Below are 22,603 nucleotides of genomic sequence, written 5' to 3'. Positions count from 1 at the left end.
AACCCATCGCCGTTCCAGGACTCGATAACTCCGTGTGTTTTCAGGGATTGGAAGGGATCTGGGCAGCCACGCAGCCTTGACCTTCCCAGGGCACCCACAAACATTGCCCAGCATGGCCCTGGCGATGTGTCCATAGGGAATGTTCCCCAGCTCACAGGCTGGAAAGACCTCTGACAGTGAAATCCCTCCCGTGCCGGTGATGCCGGCAGTCACCTCATTTTTGGCCGCGGTAAAGTCACCCTGTGCCACCCCTTCCAAAGCGGACAAATTCCGTCTGAAACTCTCCTGATAAAGTAATTTAAAACATCTGCAGCTACTTCCAAGCCGGAACAGCGGGACGCTTCGAGATCCCTCCCCGTGCATCACATGGGATGGTCTGTAGAGGAACCGCCAGTACGGGTCGCAGCGCGGGCGGGGGCGGCGGGCCTTTCCTGCCGCCGGGAGAAGCCAAGACCGCGGATGTGCCGGGAACGGCGAGCGGGAGGGGGCGGGGTGGGGGCGGGGCGAGGGGGGCGATCGGGGCGGGGATTGGCGGATTCCGAGGGGCGGGGCGATGGCGGCTCGCCGCGGGTCGGGCTGGCGCACGCGCAGAGGGCAGGTGGGGCGGCCATGGCGCGGCCCGGCGGGTTGGAGGCCGAGCAGGAGCAGTCGCAGCATGTCCTGTCCCGGCAGCAGGAGCGGCACCGCCGGCTCCTGGCCGAGCTGCAGGCGCTCGTCAAGGCGCTGCCCAGGTAAGCGCGGCGCGGCGGGGCGGGGGCTGCTCGCGGCGCCCGCGCTGACCCGGTGCGCTCTCGCAGCCCCTGCCAGCAGCGCCTCTCGTACACTACGCTCTCCGAGCTGGCGCTGGCGCTGCTGGACGGGACGGTGTTCGAGATCGTACAGGGGCTCCTGGAGATCCAGCACCTCACCGAGAAGAACCTCTACAGCCAACGGCGGCAGCTGCACAGCGAGCACCGCGGTACCCGGGGCCCGGAGGCGATTCCGGGGGGCGATCCCGGGACACGGGAGGAAGGAGGGCGGCGCTGGGGCGGGGGGACACAGCGGGGCGGTCCTGGGGCACGGGGGTACGCTGGAAGTCAGCTCGGGAGCAGTGAGGGCAGCACTGCAGGGAGGCGGTGGAGACCCTGCGGTGGGAGACGGGCCTGGGGCATTTGTGAGGTGGGGGGTGACACGGGGGGGGGCAGGTTGTGGGGGCACTGGAGGGGGGGGGACACGGGGGTCACGTTCTGGGGACACTGAGGGGTGGTGGGGGTGACAGCTGGGCGAGGCAGGGTGTGGGTGCCTTGCTGGGGGGAGAGCCCTGAGGGCTGGGTTGTGAAGGCACAAGGGGACTGTGGGAAGTGACGCCGCAGGGGGGGCAGGTTGTGGGAAGGGCACTGGGGGAGGTGGGCATGGCACTGGGGGGGACCTGGCAGCAGCGTGCCCTCCTGAGCCCCCCGTGCCCGTGGCAGGGCTGAAGCAGGAGCTGTTCCACCGACACAAGGAGGCCCAGCAGTGCTGCAGGCCCCACAACCTGCCGCTGCTCCGCGCCGCGCAGCAGCGGGAGATGGAGGTGAGAAAGGGCCGTGGGGGAGATGGAGGGGGGGGGCGGATGCAGAGCCGTGTCCCTTCCCGGGGGTCTCACAGCCCTGTTGCTGCAGGAGCACCGCAGCATCTCCAGAGGGTTTGACTGTTCCCACCCTGCAGCCTTGGGAGCTGCCAGACATCCTGACTGGCCTTGCTAGCACAGACCTAGGTTCCCCACCCCATTTTGGAGGTCTCCTCCTCTTGCTCTGCCCTTTGTCCCCCCAGGGCCCAGGCTCTTGCCATCTAGGAGAGCTGTGGTCCAGGTGTGATCTGGGAATCATGGAAGTTTGGGAGCCTGCTCCAGAGGCGATGCTCTCCACAGTGCTTTAATGATTCATCACTGTCTGACAGGCTGAAGCCTGTACAGGAAGCAAGTGATAGAAAACATGGAGTAGGTGCATGAGATCTGCCATGATGTCATAACAAGTCAAAAGCAGAGAATACTCAAAATAAAAAAATCACATTTTTGTTAGTGGTATTGATAAGGAGGAAATACCTCGAGATTCCTAAGTGTAGCAGTCGTTTCTGAGAGCATCCCAAGGTATTTGGAAAAGGCACTTGTAGGTCCAGTCCCAAAGGACTTTTTTTTATGTTGGTGATAGCTAGAGGCAAGTAGCCAGTTATGTTAATTGATGGAGGAAAATGGAGGAAGTTATTTTGCTCCATGTTAGGCGAATGAGAATTGTTTAAAGAGAGGCTCTTTCCTGCCTTTGCCCATGATAAGCACCGTGTCAGCACTCGCTGTTGAATCCTTTGGTGTTTCCACATTCCTCCTGTCAAGGTGACTAAAGCCAAGCTGTCCCTGTTATTCTGTCTCTGAGTGACTTAGACAGCTTGGGATTGGGCTCCCAGGGAAAGTAATACAAGGTGTAGGTTTTAGATGTTTGGCTTCTCATTAGAACCTGCAGTGTTTAGAAAAGCTTTGTCCATCATACAGGGTTATCAGTCACCAGAGCTGAAGCAAAACTTGTGTTTAAGCCTCAGTTTTCTTCAAGATTTGGCACTTTTCTATAACCCAGAATCAGATGCCAAATCTAAAATAATGTGAGACACTTAAATTTGGGGTTTTTTCAGGCCCAAGGGAAGTCACTCCTCCAGCAGAGTAAGTGGAGGAGAGGATGGTGTGGGCAGCACACTGAGATGGCTGGGAGGCAGGAAAATCTGGGGAACGAGGGATGTGAATCCATTGTATCTCCTGCAAAGGGCATGAACCCCTGGACTGAAGAAAGTGTCAGGACAGAGCTTACTTAGGTCCCTCAGCATGCTGTAGCGAAGGAACAGTCACCCCTCTGCTTCTTCTTCTCTTGGGCCTTGAGCTGCTTTGAGTTTCCTCCCATTTATTCCAATAAGGTCCTGCCCTGAGTGTTTTCTCTGGAGCAGATGGTGTAGGATCATCTTCTGGTGGATCCAAGTCCTGCATCCTCCTTAACAGCAGGTGGTTTTGTGAAACTCACTGTGACATGCTAATTGCATCCAGGAAAGGTTCCAAGAAGTAGCTCTTGCTCTTCATTAGGTCAGGCCTTTTGCAGAGCCATGGATACATCCATGCTTCAGGCACACCTCAGCTCTTTCCCACACTATTTGTGGTTGAGATCTCTGTCACTCAAATTCTGGATTTTCCCCAGGAATTGTGGCAGTATGGATGCATTCAGCTTCCCTCCCAGGTCTGTTAAATCACCAGCCAGTGGTGTAGGAGATCCTGGGGTTTGTGACTTCTCCCTTTCTGTGCAGTGAGAATAATTTTACCTCATGGATATTTCCAGCTGAACACATGCCTCTGTTCTCTGTGTTATATAGGGACAGCATTGCATGACTGAAATGTTGAAACCTGAGCCATTTATTTCTTGCAGGAGAATCACAGAATCATGGAATGGTTTGGGTTGGAAGGAGCCTTAAAGATTACCTTGTTCTAACCCCCTGCCTTGGGCAGGGACACCTTCCACTAGACCAGGTTGCTCCAAACCCTGTCCAACCTGGCCTTGAACACTTGCAGGGATGGGGCAGCCACAGCTTCTCCGGGCAACCTGGGCCAGGGCCTCACCACCCTCACAGGGATGAGTTTCTTCCCAATATCCCATCTAACCCTTGTCCTGTCACTCCCCCTTATCCTGTCTCTTCGTCCCTTGTCCAGAGTCCCTCTCCATCTCTCTTGGAGCTCCTTTAGGCACTGGAAGGGGCTCTCAGGTCTCTCTGGAGCCTTCTCCAGGTGAACACCCCCAGCTCTCCCAGCTTGTCTCCAGAGCAGAGGGGCTCCAGCCCTCAGAGCATCTCCATGTCCTCCTCTGGACTCGCTCCAGCAGCTCCACATCCTTCCTGTGCTGGGCCCCCAGAGCTGGAAGCAGCTCTGCAGGTGGGGTCTCACCTGAGCAGAAGAGAGAGGCAGAATCCCCCCCTCACCCTCCTGCTCACCATAGAAGAATGAGACTGCCATTGTATTTTGATGGAATGTGATGATTCCTGTTTTTCTGTGTGGCTTGCAAGGGAATTCTGCTGCTCAGTGCACCTGGTGAGGGTGTATCACCTTGCCTGTGCACACACAAAGGTGTTTATTTGAGCTGGGCTTTGCTCATCTCCTGCAGTCCTCCTGCTCTCTGCTTCCACTCCCGATTTCCGGAGTGCCTTTGACATCCACGTTTGCTGGGCTCTATTTCTTCTCTCTGCTGAGGTTTGGGCAGATGTTGGCAAGGCAGGAGGGGCAGTGTCCTTCTGGTTGGAGCTATTCTGGTAAAGTCCTTGTTTGCTAATGTTCTCAGTCTCTCAAAAATAGAGCCCCAGCATTCAGATCCTTTCATGAATAAATGGGATCTGGGTGAGATTTACAGCTCCAGCTCCGTGTCAGTGTCCAGGGATTCTTTGGGAGGCATTCGAGCTGGCACTCTGATGAGCTTCAGTGGCCTGTGTTACTCCTCCAAGTCTCCCTTTAGCCTCACTTGAGAGGGGCACACAGTTGTTGGACTGAGCTCAGCCATAGCTCAGGCAGTGGCTCATCAGGAAAAGTCATTTGGACACTGGTTGGTTCCTTGTGCTCTTTCCTCATCTCCAAACACACAGAGAGCGGGCTGCTCCCATGACTTCCCTGCATTTTCTCGACTGGGAGCTTTGCAGGTAGAGGTGGTAAGACCTGGGGCTGTGTGGGTTGACCACTGCAGTCACTGGGCTCATTAGGATTCAGGATTGCCCTTGGGTTTCAGTAAGTGTTAGACATGAGAAAAAGCCAGGAGGAAGGCAGATGTTCCACTTTTTTCATTGACCGTTGTGTTTTTCAGGCTATGGAGCAACAGATCCGAGAGGAACAGCGAATGATGGATGAGAAGATAGTCCTAGAGCTGGACCAAAAAGTGACTGACCAGCAGAGCACCCTGGAGAAGGCTGGGGTGTCTGGCTTCTACATCACCACCAATCCTCAGGTTGGTGTTCAGGCAGGGCGGGTGAGGTATTTTGACAAGGGCCTGGAGTGACAGGACAAGGGGGAATGGCATCCCACTGCCAGAGGGCAGGGTTAGATGGGATATTGAGAAGGAATTCTTCCCTGTGAGGGCGGTGAGGCCCTGGCACAGGTTTTCCCAAAGAAGCTGTGGCTGCCCCATCCCTAAAAGTGTTCAAGGCCAGGTTGGATGGGGCTTGGAGCAACCTGGTCTAATGGAAGGTGTTCCTGCCCATGACAGGGGGATGGAATGAGATGAGTTTTAAGGTCTATTCCAACCCAAACCATTCCATGATTCTGTTTGACAGTACTCTTGGGTTAATATCTTTAATTTAAAAAAAAAAGCTCACTGTTAATGTATTGTGGATCTCTGGGTCAGACAGAACGATCTGTCCTTTGCCTCCCAGCTGGTGGGTGATGTGCCCTGGGCAGACCTCTTACCCAGTTTGTAACAAAGGAGCAGAAACCCAGGTACCACTGGGCAGCATTCCCAACTTCCTGCAGTATTTTTCCCAGTGTGGAGGGAAGAAACACTGTACCAACAGCCTGCATTCCTGTGACTCTCAAATGGGTCTGAATAACACGAAAATAAGTGATTTACTGTTTTTGTATCCAGCTTAACTGTACAAACTGGCTTCAGGAGTCTGTTTATTAGGCACCTTGTTCCTTCTTGCATGTGACTTGTTGGAGCTGGTCTCAAACTGTGATTAGAGAATTGTTCCTAGTTTCCCCAGTGCATTTGCTCTCAAAAGGTCTGAGCAATCACCTGAGTTTGTCCCTGTTGTCTTTATGCCACCACAGGAATGAAAAAACTCAAAACTTCCCAAGTCCTGTTGTAAAGCCACACAAGTTAACAGGGAACACAGAGACAGGCTGTTCTTAACTCTGTTTTTTCAGCCGATTAAATGTCAGTTAGATAAAGACCTACTGGTGAGAAAAGACAGCTTAAATGAAGCGAAACAGACATTTTTCTAACACCCACCCACACGATTCCCAATCGTGGAGCCTTGAATAAGCCTCTCATTTTCCCTGTGCTGCTATTCCCCAGCTATATAATGCAGGCAGCCCTTTCTCGCCCTCCTGCCCTGCCTTTTATTTTGTTTTTGTAAGTAATAACCCTTAGCAGGGTTTCTGTTTGCTGGGTTTGTGTATGTTTGCTTTTAGGATAGCTGCCAAACCCGGATCTTGGTTTGTGCCTGTGAATGCCACCAAGAAATCCCTGCTGGAATCTGTTCTCCACACGGTTCCCATCAGCTGATGTGTTTCCTTCCAGTCTGTATGAAATGCCTGCTTATGCATTGGATGTATTTTTACAAAAATAGATTTTTATTTTCATAGCATCATGTCTGCAGGGCTGAGTCACAGCCCTGGGCTTACGAATTAGCAGCTCCACTGTGTTGTCTCTGAGATAAATGATAAACATAACGAAGAAGGAGCAAATGGTAAAGGAATCATAGGCTGATGTTGGTGACTACAGGAGATGGTGTCTCCACTTGATTTCAGTCATGGAAAAGGGAGTTTTTGATGGGGAATGAAATGCCTGCAGGGAATTTGATGCACCAGCACAGCCATGTGTTGCTTGGACCCCACTTAGAGGGTACCCAAAGCGATCCCTCGTCTTCCCACCCTTCTGTGCTGGGAAAGGGTCAGGGAGTTGGAGATGCTGCCGAAGGAGGAGGGGAGGAACTTGGAGAACATCCTCTGGGGCATGTGGCTGTGCGGGTGCAAGGGAATGCTACTGCCCCTACTCAGCCTGCCGAACTGGCCAGCCCTCATGGCCCTTACACATTTATCACAGTCAAGAAGAAAGAGCATTTCTGAATCCTTAAGGAATCTGAAAGCCCTAGGGTTCCTAAGACAGCCACAGTTTGCAGCAGGTCTGCTAAAATGTTACTGCTCTATATTCTAGAGAAATGCTTAAACACAATGAAGCCTTTGGTTTCTATTTGCCTGGTTGGGTTTTTTTGTTCCCTTAAAATGTGTAGCTCTTGAGGGGTGAGTATAAGCCAGTCCTTCCTGCTTCCTGTAGCAGGTAATGGGATCATCTTATAGAAATGTCTCTTTCCCTTTGCAGGAGCTGACTCTACAGATGAATTTGCTGGAGCTGATTCGGAAGTTGCAGCAGAAGGAAGCTGAGGCCGAGAAAGCTTTTTACTGAAGGAGCAAATCTGCTATTCACTTTCCAAAGTTTTTCCTCTGACTTCCCTCTAAAGGACAAACTGTCCATGCATTTGCTTTGTGTCATGTCAGGAAGAGGCTGTGGGTATAGAAGAACTCGCTGGGGCGCTTAGATTAGAGCTGGGGTGAGCAGAGCCCAGCACAGGGGGATTGGGAGCCTCAGACTGCCTCTCTGGTCATCAGAGCAAGGTGTCTGTTGCATCTGGCTCAGTTGGGAGCTGATGAGCATGTTCACCTGCCATGAACATCCTGCAGTGTAGCTAAGGCCATTACTGAGCCAGGGCTGGACCAGCCGAGGCAGCAAACCCAGACCTGCCGTGTGGCAGTGGCCCTGTGTTTAGATGAATAAAACTTGGGGGAAACAACAATTCCAAGGTTTATCTGCTGGAAGATGCTTCTGTGTGTGATTGAAGCAGAAACAGCCTCTTAGACAGGCAGACCCTTCACAGACCCTCCTCCAGGCAGGTACCAGTATCATCTGTATTAAAGGAGGATTTCAGGCCTCACCCAGTGTTACTGGACTAATGTTAGCAGTGTTCCCACTGACTCAGGGAGCAGAGAAGGCTGGAGAGCTTTTGCTTTGTTCCTTTAAACCAGTTTCCAAATGGAGAGAAATAAAATGCTCTGCCCTGCCTTCTGGGGTTGCAGCTTTCTGAATGCCAGTGGTTATGATTAGGTTTGTCCCATCCCCAGTGAGGAGTATGGGGCTCATGGTGTGCTAGATGGAAGCGGGGAAGGAACCTGGAGTGTTTCTGAGACCTTTCAGGGTGTTGGAAGAACTTGTGGGGGGAGGTGGTGGTGAAGGAGACAAACATGGAAGATCTGAGCTACAAGGACCAATAAGTCTTTTGGAAATTCGGGACTGAGACCCCTTCTCATTTCCATCATGGGTGGGTGTTCCCCGTGGGGATGATGCTACCGTGGTTCAGCAGCTGAAGACAAGACCCACTGCTTGTATGGGGTTTCCACCTCCTGAATGAAAATTTTGAGCTGGAAAGTGGACTGGTGTGGGTCCTGCACCACTGCAGGGTCCCCACGAACCACCTGGAACTGTTGCCACTGGATCCTCAGATGGGAGCCCTGCACTCCACTGCTGAAATGGTGACGGGCAAGGTGGACAACATTCTCCTCTGGAGGCACCTTATTCATCCTGTGGGAATACATGGTAGTCACTGGTACTTGACCAAGTGAAGTCAGCATCTGTGTTCAGATTTGTGGCCAGAGCTATTACCAAGGAAATTGCTTCCCGGGGTGAGGATGAGGAAAGCAGGGATGAATGATCACAGGAAAGGATGCCCAGATGCTGGGGGTCACGCTGCCTCCTAGAAGTTCCCCCCTTCCTTGACACGAGTGCTCTGGAATCACTGGAGCAGCAGCAGAGCAATGGTATGGCTGGAGAAGCTTGGATTGGGGTTACTGCCGGTGGGTTCAGCCCCACTGCGCTGCCCTTTGGGGCGAGGACTGGAGCCCACCTTGATCTGGCATTGCTGGTTGCTGCCGTCTCTCCAGGGGCAGCCAGTGCTGGGGATCACTGCAGCACTGCCATGACAACAGCAGCTCTCAGGCTTCCTGCTTCCACCATCTGGCTGCGGATGGCTCTGCCAGGCAGCTGATTGGATCCAAGCTGAAATTTTCCATGCCTGTGGTCAGGTTGGGTTTCAGAAGGGCTTTTTGTCGAGGTAGAGAGCTGCAGGGGGTCAGTGGTGGTAACTGTTGGGCAGCATTATCCTAAGGGAGTAAAGCACCTGGGATGGCTCATGATCAGGTCAGCAGGGTTTAAGCAGATGAACACTTGCTCAGTCCCCCGAAGCTGGGCAGTACAACACAGAGAATACAGATATTTTTCTAAGCAAGTGCTGTTTGTGTCAGCAGAGGGTGACACCATCCCACTGCAAAGCTGTGGCACTGCCAGTGACACGGGTGAGACCTGGTGAGAGCTACCCAAAGGGGCTGGAAGTGCTGCCAAGGATTACTGGGCTTTGGCTGTCTCAGCTCCTTGGTTCAGTGACCTGGGCAGCCCCCAAGCTCTTGGCCGGTGCTCCAGGAACACATGTTTGGGGGCCCCTTTGCTGCGTTCAGCCACCCACAGAGCTGGACTGTAAGTTCCTGCCCAGGGCTCCTTGTGTGCCAGAAGTGACGTGGCAAGGGGATGCACCAGAGGATTGAGTTCCCCATTCAGGTACAAGGTGACTGACAGGAGAGGTGTGGCCCCATGCCAGCCCCGTGTTCACCCAGGAGCTGTAGGAAGGTGAGTGAGGGTGGCAGGAAAGGACAAGTTCTGTTTTCTGCTTCCTTTTCCTATACTTTGGGCTGACGACGAGTGCAAGGTCCCCTCCAAGTAAGGAAGTCAGTTCAGTGTGGATAAGAGTGAATGTATTCAGCTAGGAGCCCTCAGTGTTGCACAGTGGGCTCTAAGTTGTCCATGGTGACATTTGAGGTGATGACAGCTGGGTCCATGGAAATGTCAGCTTTAGTGCTCAGATGCCATCAGAAAATCAGATGAGACATAAGGAGGGGATCAGAGAAGAAAACGAAAACATTTTGCTGCTGCAAAGCACTCAAATGCAGATCCCTTCACCCCAAGAAGGGCACCCCAAGAACAGGCCCTGCAAAGGCCCCGGTGACATCAGGGTTCTGGAACACCTTCCAGCTGAGCTGGACTTCTTTATCCTTGACAAGGGGCTCAAGAGTGAACAGGGTAAAGATAAAACTATATATCACACATGGAGAGGAACTTTGCTCTCTACAAACAGAGGAGTGGGAGCATTGCAGGACACCTGTAACAGGCAGGTTTGGGTGGGACAGGTGACTGCTTGGGAAACTCCTTGCCGAGAGAGGCTGGAGAGGCAAAAGGTTTGTGTTGGTTCAAGTGGAGGTGAAGCACTTCTGGAAAAGAAACACCTTTTGACTTAGAGATGGAGAGAGGTGATTCCCCTTCACTACAGAGCCGGGTGGAAGCGCACAAGCTTTCGCTCAGGTTTTGTGCTCTTGCCCAGGCACTGGCTGGGCAGCAGGACTGTGAGCTGGATGGGCCTGTTCAGGAGCTTCCCTTCCACTGCTGCCCCTCCAGCCACTTTCCCCACACCACATCTGCTTCTCCATGACAAACACCTGAGCATGGAGGGGGGGCCTGTCCTCAGGGCAGCAGCTCCAGAGCAGAGCGAGTAGAGGCAGAGGAGTAGGGTCTCAGGCCTTTGCTCCATCCAGAACTGTATCCAGCAGAGGAGATTTAGGATAAGTGCTCCATCACAGAATCCTGGAATGGTTTGGATTGGAAGGGACCTCAAAGTTCATCTCACTCAAGCCTTCCACTGCACCGGGTTGCTCCGAGCCACAGCCAACCTTGTTCAAACATTTCCAGGGATGGGGCAGCCACAGCTTCTCTGGGCAACCTGTGCCAGGGCTTCACCATTGTCACAGAGAATTACCTCCTAACATCTAATCTAATCCTGCCCTCTGTCCATTTGAAGCCATTCCCTGTTTTGTCCTGTTCCTCCATCTCTCATCCCAAATCCCTCTCCAGCTCTCTTGGAGTGCCTTTATGCACTGGAAGGGTCTTCCTGGACCCTTCTCTTCTCCAGGTGAACACCCCCAGCTCTTCCAGCCTGCCTCCAGAGCAGAGGGGCTCCAGGCCTCGGAGCATCTCCGTAACCACCCTGTGCCCCGTTTCCGTGTGGCTCCGGCCCCGCACACACCCCCGTGGGAACGCCCACCCTGGCGCCTTGGGGACCCCCTGTGTCAGCCCCTTCCTGGGCCTGGGGGTGCAGCCCCGATGCCCCCAAGCTGTGCTCCCCGCTGGGGGGAAGACATCCCCCGCGATGGGGCCAGAGCCGCCCGTAGAGCTCCCGCAGCCCCGGGCGCTCCCCCGCCCCGCCCGGCCCCCGCCCTTCCGCCGGCCCGGGGAGGCGGAGCCGGGCGGCGGCGGCGGCGGCGGCGGCGGCGGTGCAGGTGGGCCGGGGCTGGAGCGGAGCCGCGCGGGGCCCTGCCCGCGCCCGCAGGTGAGCGGGGCCCGCTGGCACCGGGAGTCGGGCTGGCATCGGGACCGTGGGGAGCGTCCCGTGGCAGCGCGGCCGGGATCGGGAGCGGGACTCGGCGCCGCCCGGGACCGGCATCGCGGCGGGGCTGAGCAGGGGCGAAACTATCGCCTCTCCCCGCCCAGGATGAATCCGGAACCCCCCCACACCCTCCTTCTCGGGCCAGGGGTCCCCCACCTGTGATCACCCCCCAACCGGAGGATTCCCACCCACGGCCACACCCCGAGCCCCGGGGATGCTCCGTTGCCCAGTGGGTGTGCTGCGCCTGTTGGGGGTGTTGGCGTTGGGGATCCCGGTACTGCCAACCCCTCCAGTCGCGGGTACCCAGGTGTGCAGGGCTGGGGAGTCTCAGCCAGCATGGATTGTGCCTGTTGTCCTTATGGGCCAGTGTCATTCCATCATCTCCCATTGGCCTTTCCAGGACCTTTTGGCCTCTCAGACAGGTGGACCTATGGAGCGGGGCTGCACCAGCCCTCTGAGCAGGACCTGTGGTTTGGGGATGGAGGGGGACACATCTCCTGGCATGCAGGAGAGGGCGGCTGGGAGGGGAGAGCATCCCCAAAGTCACCGACTGCCCTGTGGAGCAGTCAGGAAGCAGCACCTTAAGGTCCCCAGAGCTGTGTCCTCCAACTGTCATGGTGGCAAGCTGCCAGCCTGGCTGATCCCTGATGCTGCTGTTTCCTGGTCTGTCAGGGGACTCACACGTCCTCGTTGGAGCTGCTCTGGACTTCCTGTTGCAGCCCCTGCAGCCTGTCTGGGCTTTCCCTGGGGCATCAGTGGGATCCTGGGAGGAGGGAGACTCTGCATGCCCCCTTGGTGGGTTCCCAGCACACCAGGGAGAAGATCAGGTAGATATTGGATAAGGTGGAGGAGAAGCAGCAAGGAAACCTTCATCAGGGCCAGAGCAGACTGGTTTGGGCTTTAACTGGGAGATGCTGCCCTGAGAGTGGTGTGATTTCCTTCCCACCTTGCACACAGGCACAGGTCCCTGTCCTGTGCCACCACCCTGGAGGAAGATGTGCTCCATGCTGAGGCCCACACTGGCTGAGGTGTGAGGGACACCTGGAATGTGCCCAGTGGCTCTTCTACCCTGTCCCCAGAACCTGATACCTCCCTGCCAAGGGGATGCTCACCCCTTCCTGCCCCTCTGCCAGGTCTCCAGGCAGGGTCTCACTGCTGAGGACCTCTCACTCTGCTGAAGGCAGGGCCCACTGCCTCCACGATGGCGAGATGGCTGCCCCGCTCCACCGACCTGACCCGCTTCTGCCAGAAACTCAACCGAGTGAAGACCCTGGAGGATGACATGATGGAGACATCCTTCAACAGATGCCTTTCCACCATCGACTTGACGCTGCTGGGCATTGGGGGCATGGTGGGCTCTGGGCTGTATGTCCTCACAGGTACTGTGGCCAAGGAGATCGCTGGCCCCGCTGTCATTGTCTCCTTCATCATCGCCGGCTTTGCCTCACTCCTGGCTGCTCTCTGCTACGCCGAGTTTGGAGCCCGTGTGCCCAAGACAGGCTCTGCCTACATGTTCACCTACGTGTCCGTGGGTGAGATCTGGGCTTTCCTCATCGGCTGGAATGTGCTGCTGGAGTACATGATCGGGGGGGCCGCAGTGGCCAGGGCCTGGAGTGGCTATCTGGACTCGATCTTCAACCACAAGATCAAGAACTTCACCGAGACCCATGTGGGTGCCTGGGAGGTGCCATTCCTGGCCCGCTACCCAGACTTCCTGGCGGCCGCCATCCTGCTGGTAGCCACTGCCTTCATCTCCTTTGGGGCCAAAGTATCCTCCTGGCTCAACCACGTCTTCTCGGCTATCAGCATGGGCGTCATCCTCTTCATCCTCATCATGGGCTTTGTCCTTGCACAGCCCAAGAACTGGAGCACCCAGGAGGGCGGCTTCGCCCCATACGGGCTGTCAGGTATCATGGCTGGCACAGCCACCTGCTTCTATGCCTTTGTGGGCTTCGACGTCATCGCAGCCTCCAGCGAAGAGGCCAGGAACCCACAGAGGGCTGTCCCCAGGGCCATCGCTTTCTCCTTGGGACTGGCCACCGGCGCCTACATCCTGGTGTCAGTTGTGCTGACACTGATGGTGCCCTGGCACTCGCTGGACCCTGACTCTGCCCTGGCTGATGCATTCTACAGGAGGGGCTATGCCTGGGCGGGGTTTCTGGTGGCCGCTGGCTCCATCTGTGGTGAGTACAGGCAGTGGCGGTGGGAGCTGCCTGCCCCACTCACCATGGGGGCTGGGAACAACCCCCAGCCAGTTTGGGTTTGGGTCTGATGGGGTCTTCCTTCTTCTGCCTGTCCCTCAGCAATGAACACGGTTCTGTTGAGCAACCTCTTCTCCCTGCCACGCATCGTCTATGCCATGGCTGAGGACGGACTCTTCTTTCAGATCTTCTCCCGAGTGCACCCCCGCACACAGGTGCCCGTTGTTGGCATTGTGGTCTTCGGGCTGCTCATGGCTCTGCTGGCCCTTGTCTTCGACCTGGAGGCCCTGGTGCAGTTCCTGTCCATTGGCACGCTGCTGGCCTACACCTTTGTGGCTGCAAGCATCATTGTCCTGCGCTTCCAGCAGCAGAAAGCGGATGTCCCTGCACCAGCAGCTGGTGGCCAGCCCAACCCCGAGCCCCATGAGGGTCCATCCAGTGGTGAGCTGAAGGAGTACGAGTCCTTCTCTGACAAGCTGCAGCTGGTGGACAGGGACAAGAACAAACAGCAGCGGGAGCCAGGGCAGCTGAAAGTAGCGTTTGAGCCCTACCTGGAGTTCCTCAGCAACTTCTACCCAGGTGAGGTGGTCACAGTGGCCGTGGTGATCCTGATGGTGTCTGCCATCTGCCTCTGCTCCATCTTGGTCTTTGGCAACACCCACCTCCACCTGCCCACCTGGAGCTACTCCCTGCTGCTGGTCCTCTTCAGCCTGGGCTTCCTGCTCAGCCTCTTCCTCATCTGGGCACACGAGCAGCAGCACAGCACCCAGACCTTCCAGGTATGCCTGGGGCCCAGGCAGGGACAATCTCTCTGCAGGGGTCGGGGTGGTTGGAGCAGCTCTGATGGGCCTACAGGGGCCCCAGGCACAGGCCTGCATTGTTACTCTGTGTGGTCACTGGTCCCCAGGAGAGGACATCGCCAGCAGCTCTATGTCCATCCCATGGGATCACTCCTGCCCACCCTGGCCTCCCTCCTCTGCATCCCCACAACCCCACAAAGTAAGGAGAAGGACTCCTTACTTTGGCTGCCCTTGTTCCTTTTGCCTGCCTTTTACCTTAAAAAAAAATGCCACTTCTAGAAATTCCAGGGTGACAGTCCCTTTGTCTCCCATGTTTGCCAGTGCTGCCTTTTGTCTTTATGATTTTAAAGATGAGAAATGTGGTCCTGCAGGTCTCAGCCCCACTGGCTCCTTTCCTCCCACAGATCCCCCTGGTGCCCCTCTCCCCGGCACTGAGCATCGTTCTCAACATCTACCTGATGCTGAAGCTCAGCTACATGACGTGGCTCCGCTTTGCAGTCTGGCTGCTCTTAGGTGAGTAATCCAGCTGCTGGGATGCCAGCCAGGACTGTGCCAGTGGCCAGGCAGTGCTGGAGCCGCTGCTGTTCCTGTCCCCCCTGCAGGCCTGCTCGTCTACTTCAGCTACGGCATGTGGCACAGCAAGGAGAACCTGCGGGAGCTGCGTCCCCAGCGCCTCAGCGCCCGCTACGTGGTGTTCCCCAGCGGCAGCCTGGAGGAGAGGGTGCAGCCGGTCCAGCCCAACTCCCAGCCCACTGCTGGTCTCCCGGACACCGACACCGATGACTGCAAGAGATGACACCCCAGGGGATGGGGGCACCTGGTGATGGGAGCATCGGAACCCCCTCCCACAGTGAGGCCAGAGACCCATCCCCCTCCTCCTGGTCCCTATGACAGCAGAGCCACCAGGGCTGCCCTGGGTGTGGGGCTCCATCCGGAGAGGATGAGGATGCTCACCCTTACCACACGCTCCCCACAGAGCGTGGAGGGGCCGGCTCCCTCCCTCCCCGTCCCCTGCACTCAGGAACTGGGTCTCGGCCCAGTGCCTGCCCTACTCACGAGGAGGCGTGTCCTTGTCACCTCTCCCCGAGTGCACCCTGGCACTGTGCAGCACACCTCCTGTCCACTGGCACATCCATGCAGCCAGGGATGCAGAGGTTCCCTGGGGACTGGGACAGGAAGCCCAGCGCTGCCTATCCTGGCTCTCATCCTGTCTGCAGCTCTGACTGCAGCCCCCTTTCCTCCTGCGGAGCCCCTCTGCCTCCCTCAGAGTCTCTTCAGAAGGAGGCAGGGGCCTCCCCACAAGCATCCCTACCATCCCTGCCATCCCCGCCATCCCCATCCCCAGGGCTGCTCTCCTCAAAGGTTGGGACTGAGGGGGCGATGGTGGAGGAGGTAGAGAAGGGACATGGCCAGAGTGGGTGGCCCAGGAAAGCCAGTGGAGGCTGGCACAGCAGCAACTCAACTGCATCTTCCCAGCTGCTGGAATTGCTCGTTTCGGGGGGAGCTGGGGGCCATGCCCACTGGAACGTAATGCCATAGCCAGGCTCCTGCCCCAGCCCTGAGCAGGCTGTGGGTCCTCAGGATCCCAGATGTGTTGCCTTGTCGATGGAGGTCCCCAGCAGCATCCCTGATATGCCTGGAGCTGGCTCTCCACTTTTGCTGTGCCCCAGCAACACCACCCGCCCCACCACGAGGGGCTCAGCCCCCCATGATGCCCCTCCCAGGCTCTCTGGGGCTTGGGACGGGCTCAGCAGGTGCTTTTCAGTGTTGCTCCGTCCCCAGTGATCATCCCCATGTTCTGGGGTCACTCCAACTACAAGAGTGTCATGGAGGGTCCCCAGCAACACTGTTGCAGCCACTCCTGGCTAATTTGCCCATGGCTAGGCTAAAGTAGAAGGGAGGGGGGTTTCAGCATGTATTGAAAGTCAGTGGAGCTGACCTGCCAGGCCTTGCATCATGGACACCTTGCTCCATTTTCATCCTCTGCATCCTGTGAGGAGCCAGGGACTGTGGGCAGGCTGGTCCATTGCTTCTCACTGACCAGTCCCTGGAGGGGCCTAGAGAGGCTGTGGGGATTCTCAGTAGGATATGCTGGCCCCTGGTGAACCCCTCTGTCTGCCGGCGCTGCTCCATGTCCTGCCTCACCCTTGCGCTGCTGCCACTGGAGCAGCACGGCCCCACTGTGCTGTGGCCCTGTTTGGCACCTCTGTTTCGTGGCTTGTGAGCACTGGCTGACTCGATCACCCTCATAAACACTGGTTCTGCGATGGCTCTGGCTTGTTGTGCTCTGTGTCCCCAAGACTCCTGGTGGGAAGCTGCTCCCCAGCTGATGCTCAGGAAAGCCCCCTAAAAGCGTGGGGAAAGGGTGGGTTGTGCTGCCCTCTGCCACCCTGCTGCCACGGGGGTTCCAGTCACGAGGACAGGCTCCAGCCAGACCCTCAGAAACCAGGACCCCACAGGGCTGGAATAGGCTGGGACTTAAGCGTTACAGTACACAAATACACTGATACTCACCCGGATGGGCCTGACTCCCCTGTGAGCAGCAAGGACGATGCTGAGCAGCAGCAGGACAGGGTAACTAAAGCCAAAGGGATGGGACAACTTGTGCAATTAACAGGAATTAACAGACAACCTACGGATACCCCACCACTGCTCTTCTCTAGAGAAGTTTCTTTCTTGAGATAACAAAGTCCTTCTTCATTAAAAAAGCAAGTGTTCAACAGACACCTGGGGAGGCAGAGGCGGAACCCTTCTTAGAAACTCGGGTTTTAATCTCAGCAGTAAGTCCATTGTCAGCTGGGTAAAGGCGAGTAGAAAGAACCACAGGGATACAACAGGAGAAGGGAGCCTGGCGTGGGGCTGGGGAAGGGCAGGAAGGTTCTCACAGAGCAGGATGGGCTGAGAGTCACAACACTTTAATCCTTCCCTGGTGGAGGAAAGTCAATGGCAGTCATATTGCCAGGGCTGGGCTCTGCCAGCAGGGTTCTCAGTCAGCCTTTTAAGCTGACAAAGACCAGAGAGTTGTTGAATGAGCCTTTCAACCATCGATATTTAATCTGTTTGAAATCGTTCATTTGTAAAAATGCACAGAAATTGCTGTTAGGCCACAGCACACAAAGCCAGAATGGGGACAGGGGACTGGCGGGGAATTAAAGGATTGAAGCATAATTCCCAGGTGCCTGGGAGGCCAGTGGGGCCTCTTGAGCACACTTGTGTGTTGGGTTTTTTTTAAACAGTGTTACAAAATTGGTTGGTTCATGTGTCGTACACCATCCTACTGCAGTAACATGCCCTGCACAAAATGTGTACAAATCGATTTTTAACTGACTATTCATGAATGCACACAGAAAAAAAGGGGGGTGACAGCAGCCACTGGCACCCCAGCAGCTCCCCAACAGGGATTTGTTCCTAAAAATTGTATCAGCAGGGAAAAAAATAAATCCAAACTAAACAGCATCAGCAGGGCTTTAAGATGGCAGCCTGTAATGTGAGAGAAAACATTATCTCCCCAAGTTGTACCTCCAATTCCAAACAGATTTAAAACTAAACCATCCCCATGTGCAGCTCCCAGAACTTCATTTCAAGCAGCCACTGCTTCCCTGTGGCTGATCATACACCTGTTTTCCAGAGCAGTACCTTTCTCCAAATTAGCTTAAAAATAGAAATAAAGTCCTGTTTTCTGGGCAATGGTGTAATCAGGCTGCACGAAATCAATCTAATGCCAGAGCTGCAGGGAAGTACGCAGGCCAGTGCTGGAGTGGCTGGTGCTGGGGCTCTGGGAACTGAGAAAGGCTTTAGGGGCCATGGGGCAGGAGCAGCTCTGGCACACGTGTTCCAGCTGCGCTAAGAGGGTTAATGTGAGCCCTGGATGATAATCCCCATGGGCAGCGTGGGAGTGGGTAGGCAGCAGCTGGGGATGGCTGAGCCTTGCCAGTGATGCTGCTGGTCTGAGAAGACTGGGAGAGTAGCTACCAGAGCAATGCCGGTTTTTTGTGCCCTGTCCCATAAGGCAGGTGCAAGGAGACAAGGAGAAATGCAAATCCAGAGGGGAATAACATGGGATTTGTACTAGAGAGAAAATCGATGCTGGGGCTGCCACCCACCCCCTTTAAATGGCAGTGAGTGACTGAGCCCATGGCCCTCAGCCTCGTCCCTAGGTGCAACTCAGAGATGCTCCAGGGATGGCCATAAGAACTGAGCTCATGATGATTTCAGAGGCTTCAGCACACAGGATCACTGCTGCTGCCCACACAGCCCCGGGGATGGGAGCCGTGGGAGCTGCAGGGATCACTGGGCTGTGGGAGCCACAGGGATCACCGGGCAGTGGGACCCGCAGGGGTCCCTGGGCTCTTGCATGGGGAAGTACAGGAGAGCAGGAGTCACAGGGGAATAAGCAGTCACTGATGCACTTGCATAGCTGAGCTCTGTCTGTGCTGGAGGGAGGAGGAGGGGAGCCCCGAGCACTGGAAGGGAGTGGTGGAGTGGCACTCAGGACAGAGCAGCTCCATGTCCTAATTAAACCACTTCCCATCCTCACATTCCTAAACTATCCCTCCCCGCACCCACCCCCCACCCCACCCCCCCCCCCCGGCTCTGAAAGCAGCACTGACCAGTGGCTCAGTGAGGCTGGCTGTAAGTAATCCTCTCATTATCCCTGCCATTCTTCCCTCCTCCTCCTCCTCCTCCTCCTCCTGCAGACACAGCCTCAGGATGAGGTAAGCATCACACTACCAGCAGCGGTGTTACTTGTTCCTACTGCCGGCCGGGGAATGGCAGAGCATTAAAAGATGGCACAGACCAAGATGGTCTTGTTTTCCCCTCATCCCTCCACAATGCGCAGGTGCTCAAGCACACGGGTCCACAAATCATTCCAGGAATTTTTGTGCTGTGTCTCAGCAGTCCTGGCAGTCAGGCTGCTCTGGGGCCACGGCTCTTCTCTGTCTCACCACACGTTCTAAGGAGCAGGAATGTGCGGGCCTGTCCCAGTGGCAGACTCGGTTCCAACAGCAGATGCATCCACTGCATTCACTTTGGGAGCAAAGAAGGAAAAGCCCATTTCCCCACATGTAACACACCACACAGGCACAAAACTGCAGACGCCGGTCTCAGTGATCTTAGAAGTCTTTTCCAACCTTACAGATTCTATAAAAGGAGAACAAATCTTCCCCATGTGCACAGGAGACACGGCATGAAGCAACAGACTGCAACTGTCACGAGGGAGATTTAGGCAAGAGATCAGAAACACTTCTTGAGGCAATGACAGCTTGGCCTGAGGTTAGGAAACATCAGTCGTCCATCAGAGGGAAGGGGTTGCAGTGAGTAGTTCCTCTGGAGCCAGGATGGCTGATTTCTCATGATCCCATGCTTCCCTTGCTAGATTGGAAGCATTTTAGGGTAGCACTGTGGGTTTCAATCCTTGCTGGGACAAGAGCCAAGGCACCTCTGGGCATGGCAGCATGCTTGATATCCTAAAGGACGTGAAAGTCCTCAAGAAAAATGCTTGGAAAGCACAAAAAACCCCTTTTCTGTGTGTGGGGAGCAGCTGGAGCCACACTGCAGGATTGCTGCCCAGCCCTGACTCCAAACACACTTGTTAGTAGCTTCTACAGCTAAAACTTTGTGATCACCTATGTAACTTACACCAGAGGAGTTTCACGTGGAATCAGGTAGTGAGCTTCCCTGGAGTAATAATGCTCATTTTCCAGAAACAGGCAGCTGGAGCAGTCCCAGAGTGCTGCAGCAAAACAAGCTGGCAGATATTCTGAGAAGTGATGGGCAGCAAGGAGAGTCAAGGCCTCAAAAGGCCACTGAGCAAAGTGAGAGCTGCTCAAGAATTCAGGAAAAAATACCATTAGTGGCAATCAATACGGATTTGTGTAACCTCTGTGCTTTAATGGAGAGAGGAGCCTGGAAAGAGGCAGCAGTGCTGGTGTGCTATAGCACCTTCAAGAGGCATTCAACTGCTACCTGGCAATTTATGTAAAGAAAATAAAAAGGAAAAATATGGAATTGGCACTTGGACCAAAAAAAAAGGCTCAGTACTGGAACCATTGAGTCCCTCATGAACAGGGGACTCAAAAAATATTCTGTTGAGTTATTGCAACTTAAAGAGAACACAACTGAGTTTGTGGAAAGAGGAACTGGAATTCCAGCAGGGGAGATCACCAGCAAAATTGGGAATAACTGGTATAACAGAACTACAGTTCTCAGCGTAACTCTCCACGTTAATTCCTCACAACCTTTTGCAGCAGCTGCCAAAGCACGTCAAAACCCTCCAACTTCCCACACAAAACCTGCTCCATCTGCCTGCTCCCACTTCTCCCGGCAGCCCTTACGGAGGGCAGATCCCACCTGTGCACGGAGCAGGCATGCGCTCCTTTTCCCTCAGCCACCTCCTGATCTCATCAAACCCACAGGAGAACTGGATGCTCAACATCCAGAGACATCGCCCTGTGGTGGTTTTAAGTTCCTAAATGGTATGTTGATAGGTTTATTGAGCCTAAAACCACCCAGCTCTGACTTCAGTGACTAATGAATCCATGTGTGTCAAGGCAGAGCCAAGTGGATTTTCTCCTTGGTGTCCTTGGTGTATTTTTTCATAGGATTTTAATTTGCATCTCTTCTTTGGACAGCACAGGAAGGACTAGGGGCAAAGGACATAACAGAAACAATAAATGGTGAGGAAGTATTTTAAAACGTAAGTACTTACACTGATTTCAATCAAGGCCCGTAAAGCTTCTATGTTCAATACATGCAGTTTTCATCTGGAGATTGAGAGGGTGGCAGGACGATTCTGACAGAGACAGCCCCGATTTACAGACCTGACAACACGCAAGAGACCCCTCCAAATGGTATGGACAGACAGATGTGAATCCAAGGTACAGGCTTGATTTATTGGATATGCAACTATAAAATGATTTACACATTTACTGGACAAACTTCACTAGGTAAATCATAGCATTATTTTCAAATAAAGAAGATAAATCTTATAGAATCACAGAATCATTTAGGTTGGAAAACACCTCTAAGATCGAGTCCAGTCATTAAGCCAGCACTGCCAACTCACCACTAACCACTAACCTCAGTAGCCCCTTTCAGCTGGAGAGGCTGGAAAAAATGTTTCTTATTTTAATGAGTAAAATTTTAATAGAATAAGAACTGTATATAGACTACAAAACAATTTCTGTATTCATTTATCAGTTAGAAATTAAATAATTCAAAACATTCCTTACAGTAATTTTGACTCTAAAAAAGGAAAAACTAGAAACAGAGAAATGCAATATGTCAACACACTGGATGATTCTTCTCTCTTAGTTCCAAGGTCTGTATGATCCTGGGTCATTGATGGCTCTTGGACAGGCACAAGGCCAACAGCCTTGTTGTTGGAGCCCATCATGGCATTCCCACTTGTTTAAACAGATGAGCTTCATATGAGCTCTCAGAGTTTAAAAACAGGAGTGAAAACAATTTCCACCTCCAAGCCTTTGGCCAAGGCAGCTGCCCTTGACTATGGAAATGGTTCTAGTTGATTTTAAGTTTCTTTAAACCAGTGTTTTCTGCTATTGCTGTTCCAAAAATTTTCCTGATGAAAAAAATACATGAAACCAAACAGTTTAAGAGTTAAAAGTATTAAGTTTAAAAGGAAGATTGAGTTAGTTCAAGTATTTCTCTGCAACTGTCTCTATTACCGCTAGGCAATTAGAACTACAACATATTATTTCTTTTTCTACCTCATTTACCTCAAACCCAAAGCAGAAGCTGCCAGCGAATCATCTGTGTTCTCTGACCTCGGGTTGCCAACATAGCAAAGACTGAAAATCCAATCACCATGACAAAGCTGGGGGCTGCTGCTCCTGCATGCAGCTGTGGCCGCCCAGCTCCTTCTCCAGCCTAACAGAGCCTGAAAGCCAACATGAGCACCAGGCAGCTCCCACAGCCTCCCACCAGCTGGTTCTGCTGGCAGAGCAGCCAGCTCTGCTCTCTTTAACCCCTCCCAGAGTCCCTGGAAATCAGAATAGGTTTCCTCAGCAAGTGTTCTGCAAGTTCCCAATGGGGCAGGAAAGAAATGAGGGTTCAACCAGCACAGAAGAAAAGGAAACCATTGCCAGGCTTGAATACCAGACTTGGGAGAACTGCTGGACTGTGAAAGGAACAGGAGGTGAGGCGGACAGGAGTGGAGACAAGCAGCCACTGCAGCCTCCAAAGGTAAACATGAGGAAAAAAAGCAGAATGAAACTGGGAAGGATGCCAAGTGAACAGCTGATGGCCAGAAGCGATGAGGATTAAGGTTGTTTTCTTTCTTGCGAGCCAGAGAAGCCCACTGAAGACATGGAGGATGTTCAAGGAGGAAGCTATAGCGGGTAAGATGTGTGAGGATTG

At 54.2% G+C, this 22,603-nt stretch overlaps 2 protein-coding genes across 3 annotated transcripts; both read left to right on the top strand.

The window, feature by feature from the left end:
- The first annotated feature begins 547 nt into the window (after positions 1-547).
- LOC116795991 (protein DGCR6) lies at positions 548-7,802 on the top strand. Its single transcript, XM_032706161.1, has 5 exons — positions 548-731; positions 798-958; positions 1,452-1,552; positions 4,833-4,973; positions 7,065-7,802. Exons 1-5 carry the CDS (start codon positions 610-612, stop codon positions 7,146-7,148), a joined length of 609 nt encoding a protein of 202 aa, XP_032562052.1. The 5' UTR covers positions 548-609; the 3' UTR covers positions 7,149-7,802.
- A 3,300-nt stretch (positions 7,803-11,102) lies between these two features.
- On the top strand, positions 11,103-16,493 carry SLC7A4 (solute carrier family 7 member 4). Of its 2 annotated transcripts, XM_032706148.1 has the most exons (5): positions 11,103-11,166; positions 12,357-13,406; positions 13,527-14,203; positions 14,629-14,737; positions 14,827-16,493. In XM_032706148.1, exons 2-5 carry the CDS (start codon positions 12,425-12,427, stop codon positions 15,018-15,020), a joined length of 1,962 nt encoding a protein of 653 aa, XP_032562039.1. In that variant the 5' UTR covers positions 11,103-11,166; positions 12,357-12,424; the 3' UTR covers positions 15,021-16,493. The 2 variants fall into 2 exon arrangements, with proteins under 2 accessions (XP_032562039.1, XP_032562040.1); XM_032706149.1 differs by lacking the exon at positions 11,103-11,166 and having other exon boundaries at positions 11,261-13,406.
- Positions 16,494-22,603: the final 6,110 nt, after the last annotated feature.

This window comes from Chiroxiphia lanceolata, chromosome 18 (genome assembly GCF_009829145.1).
Source record: "Chiroxiphia lanceolata isolate bChiLan1 chromosome 18, bChiLan1.pri, whole genome shotgun sequence".
Taxonomy (NCBI): Eukaryota; Metazoa; Chordata; class Aves; order Passeriformes; family Pipridae; genus Chiroxiphia; species Chiroxiphia lanceolata.
This window is presented reverse-complemented; position numbering and strand designations above follow the sequence as displayed.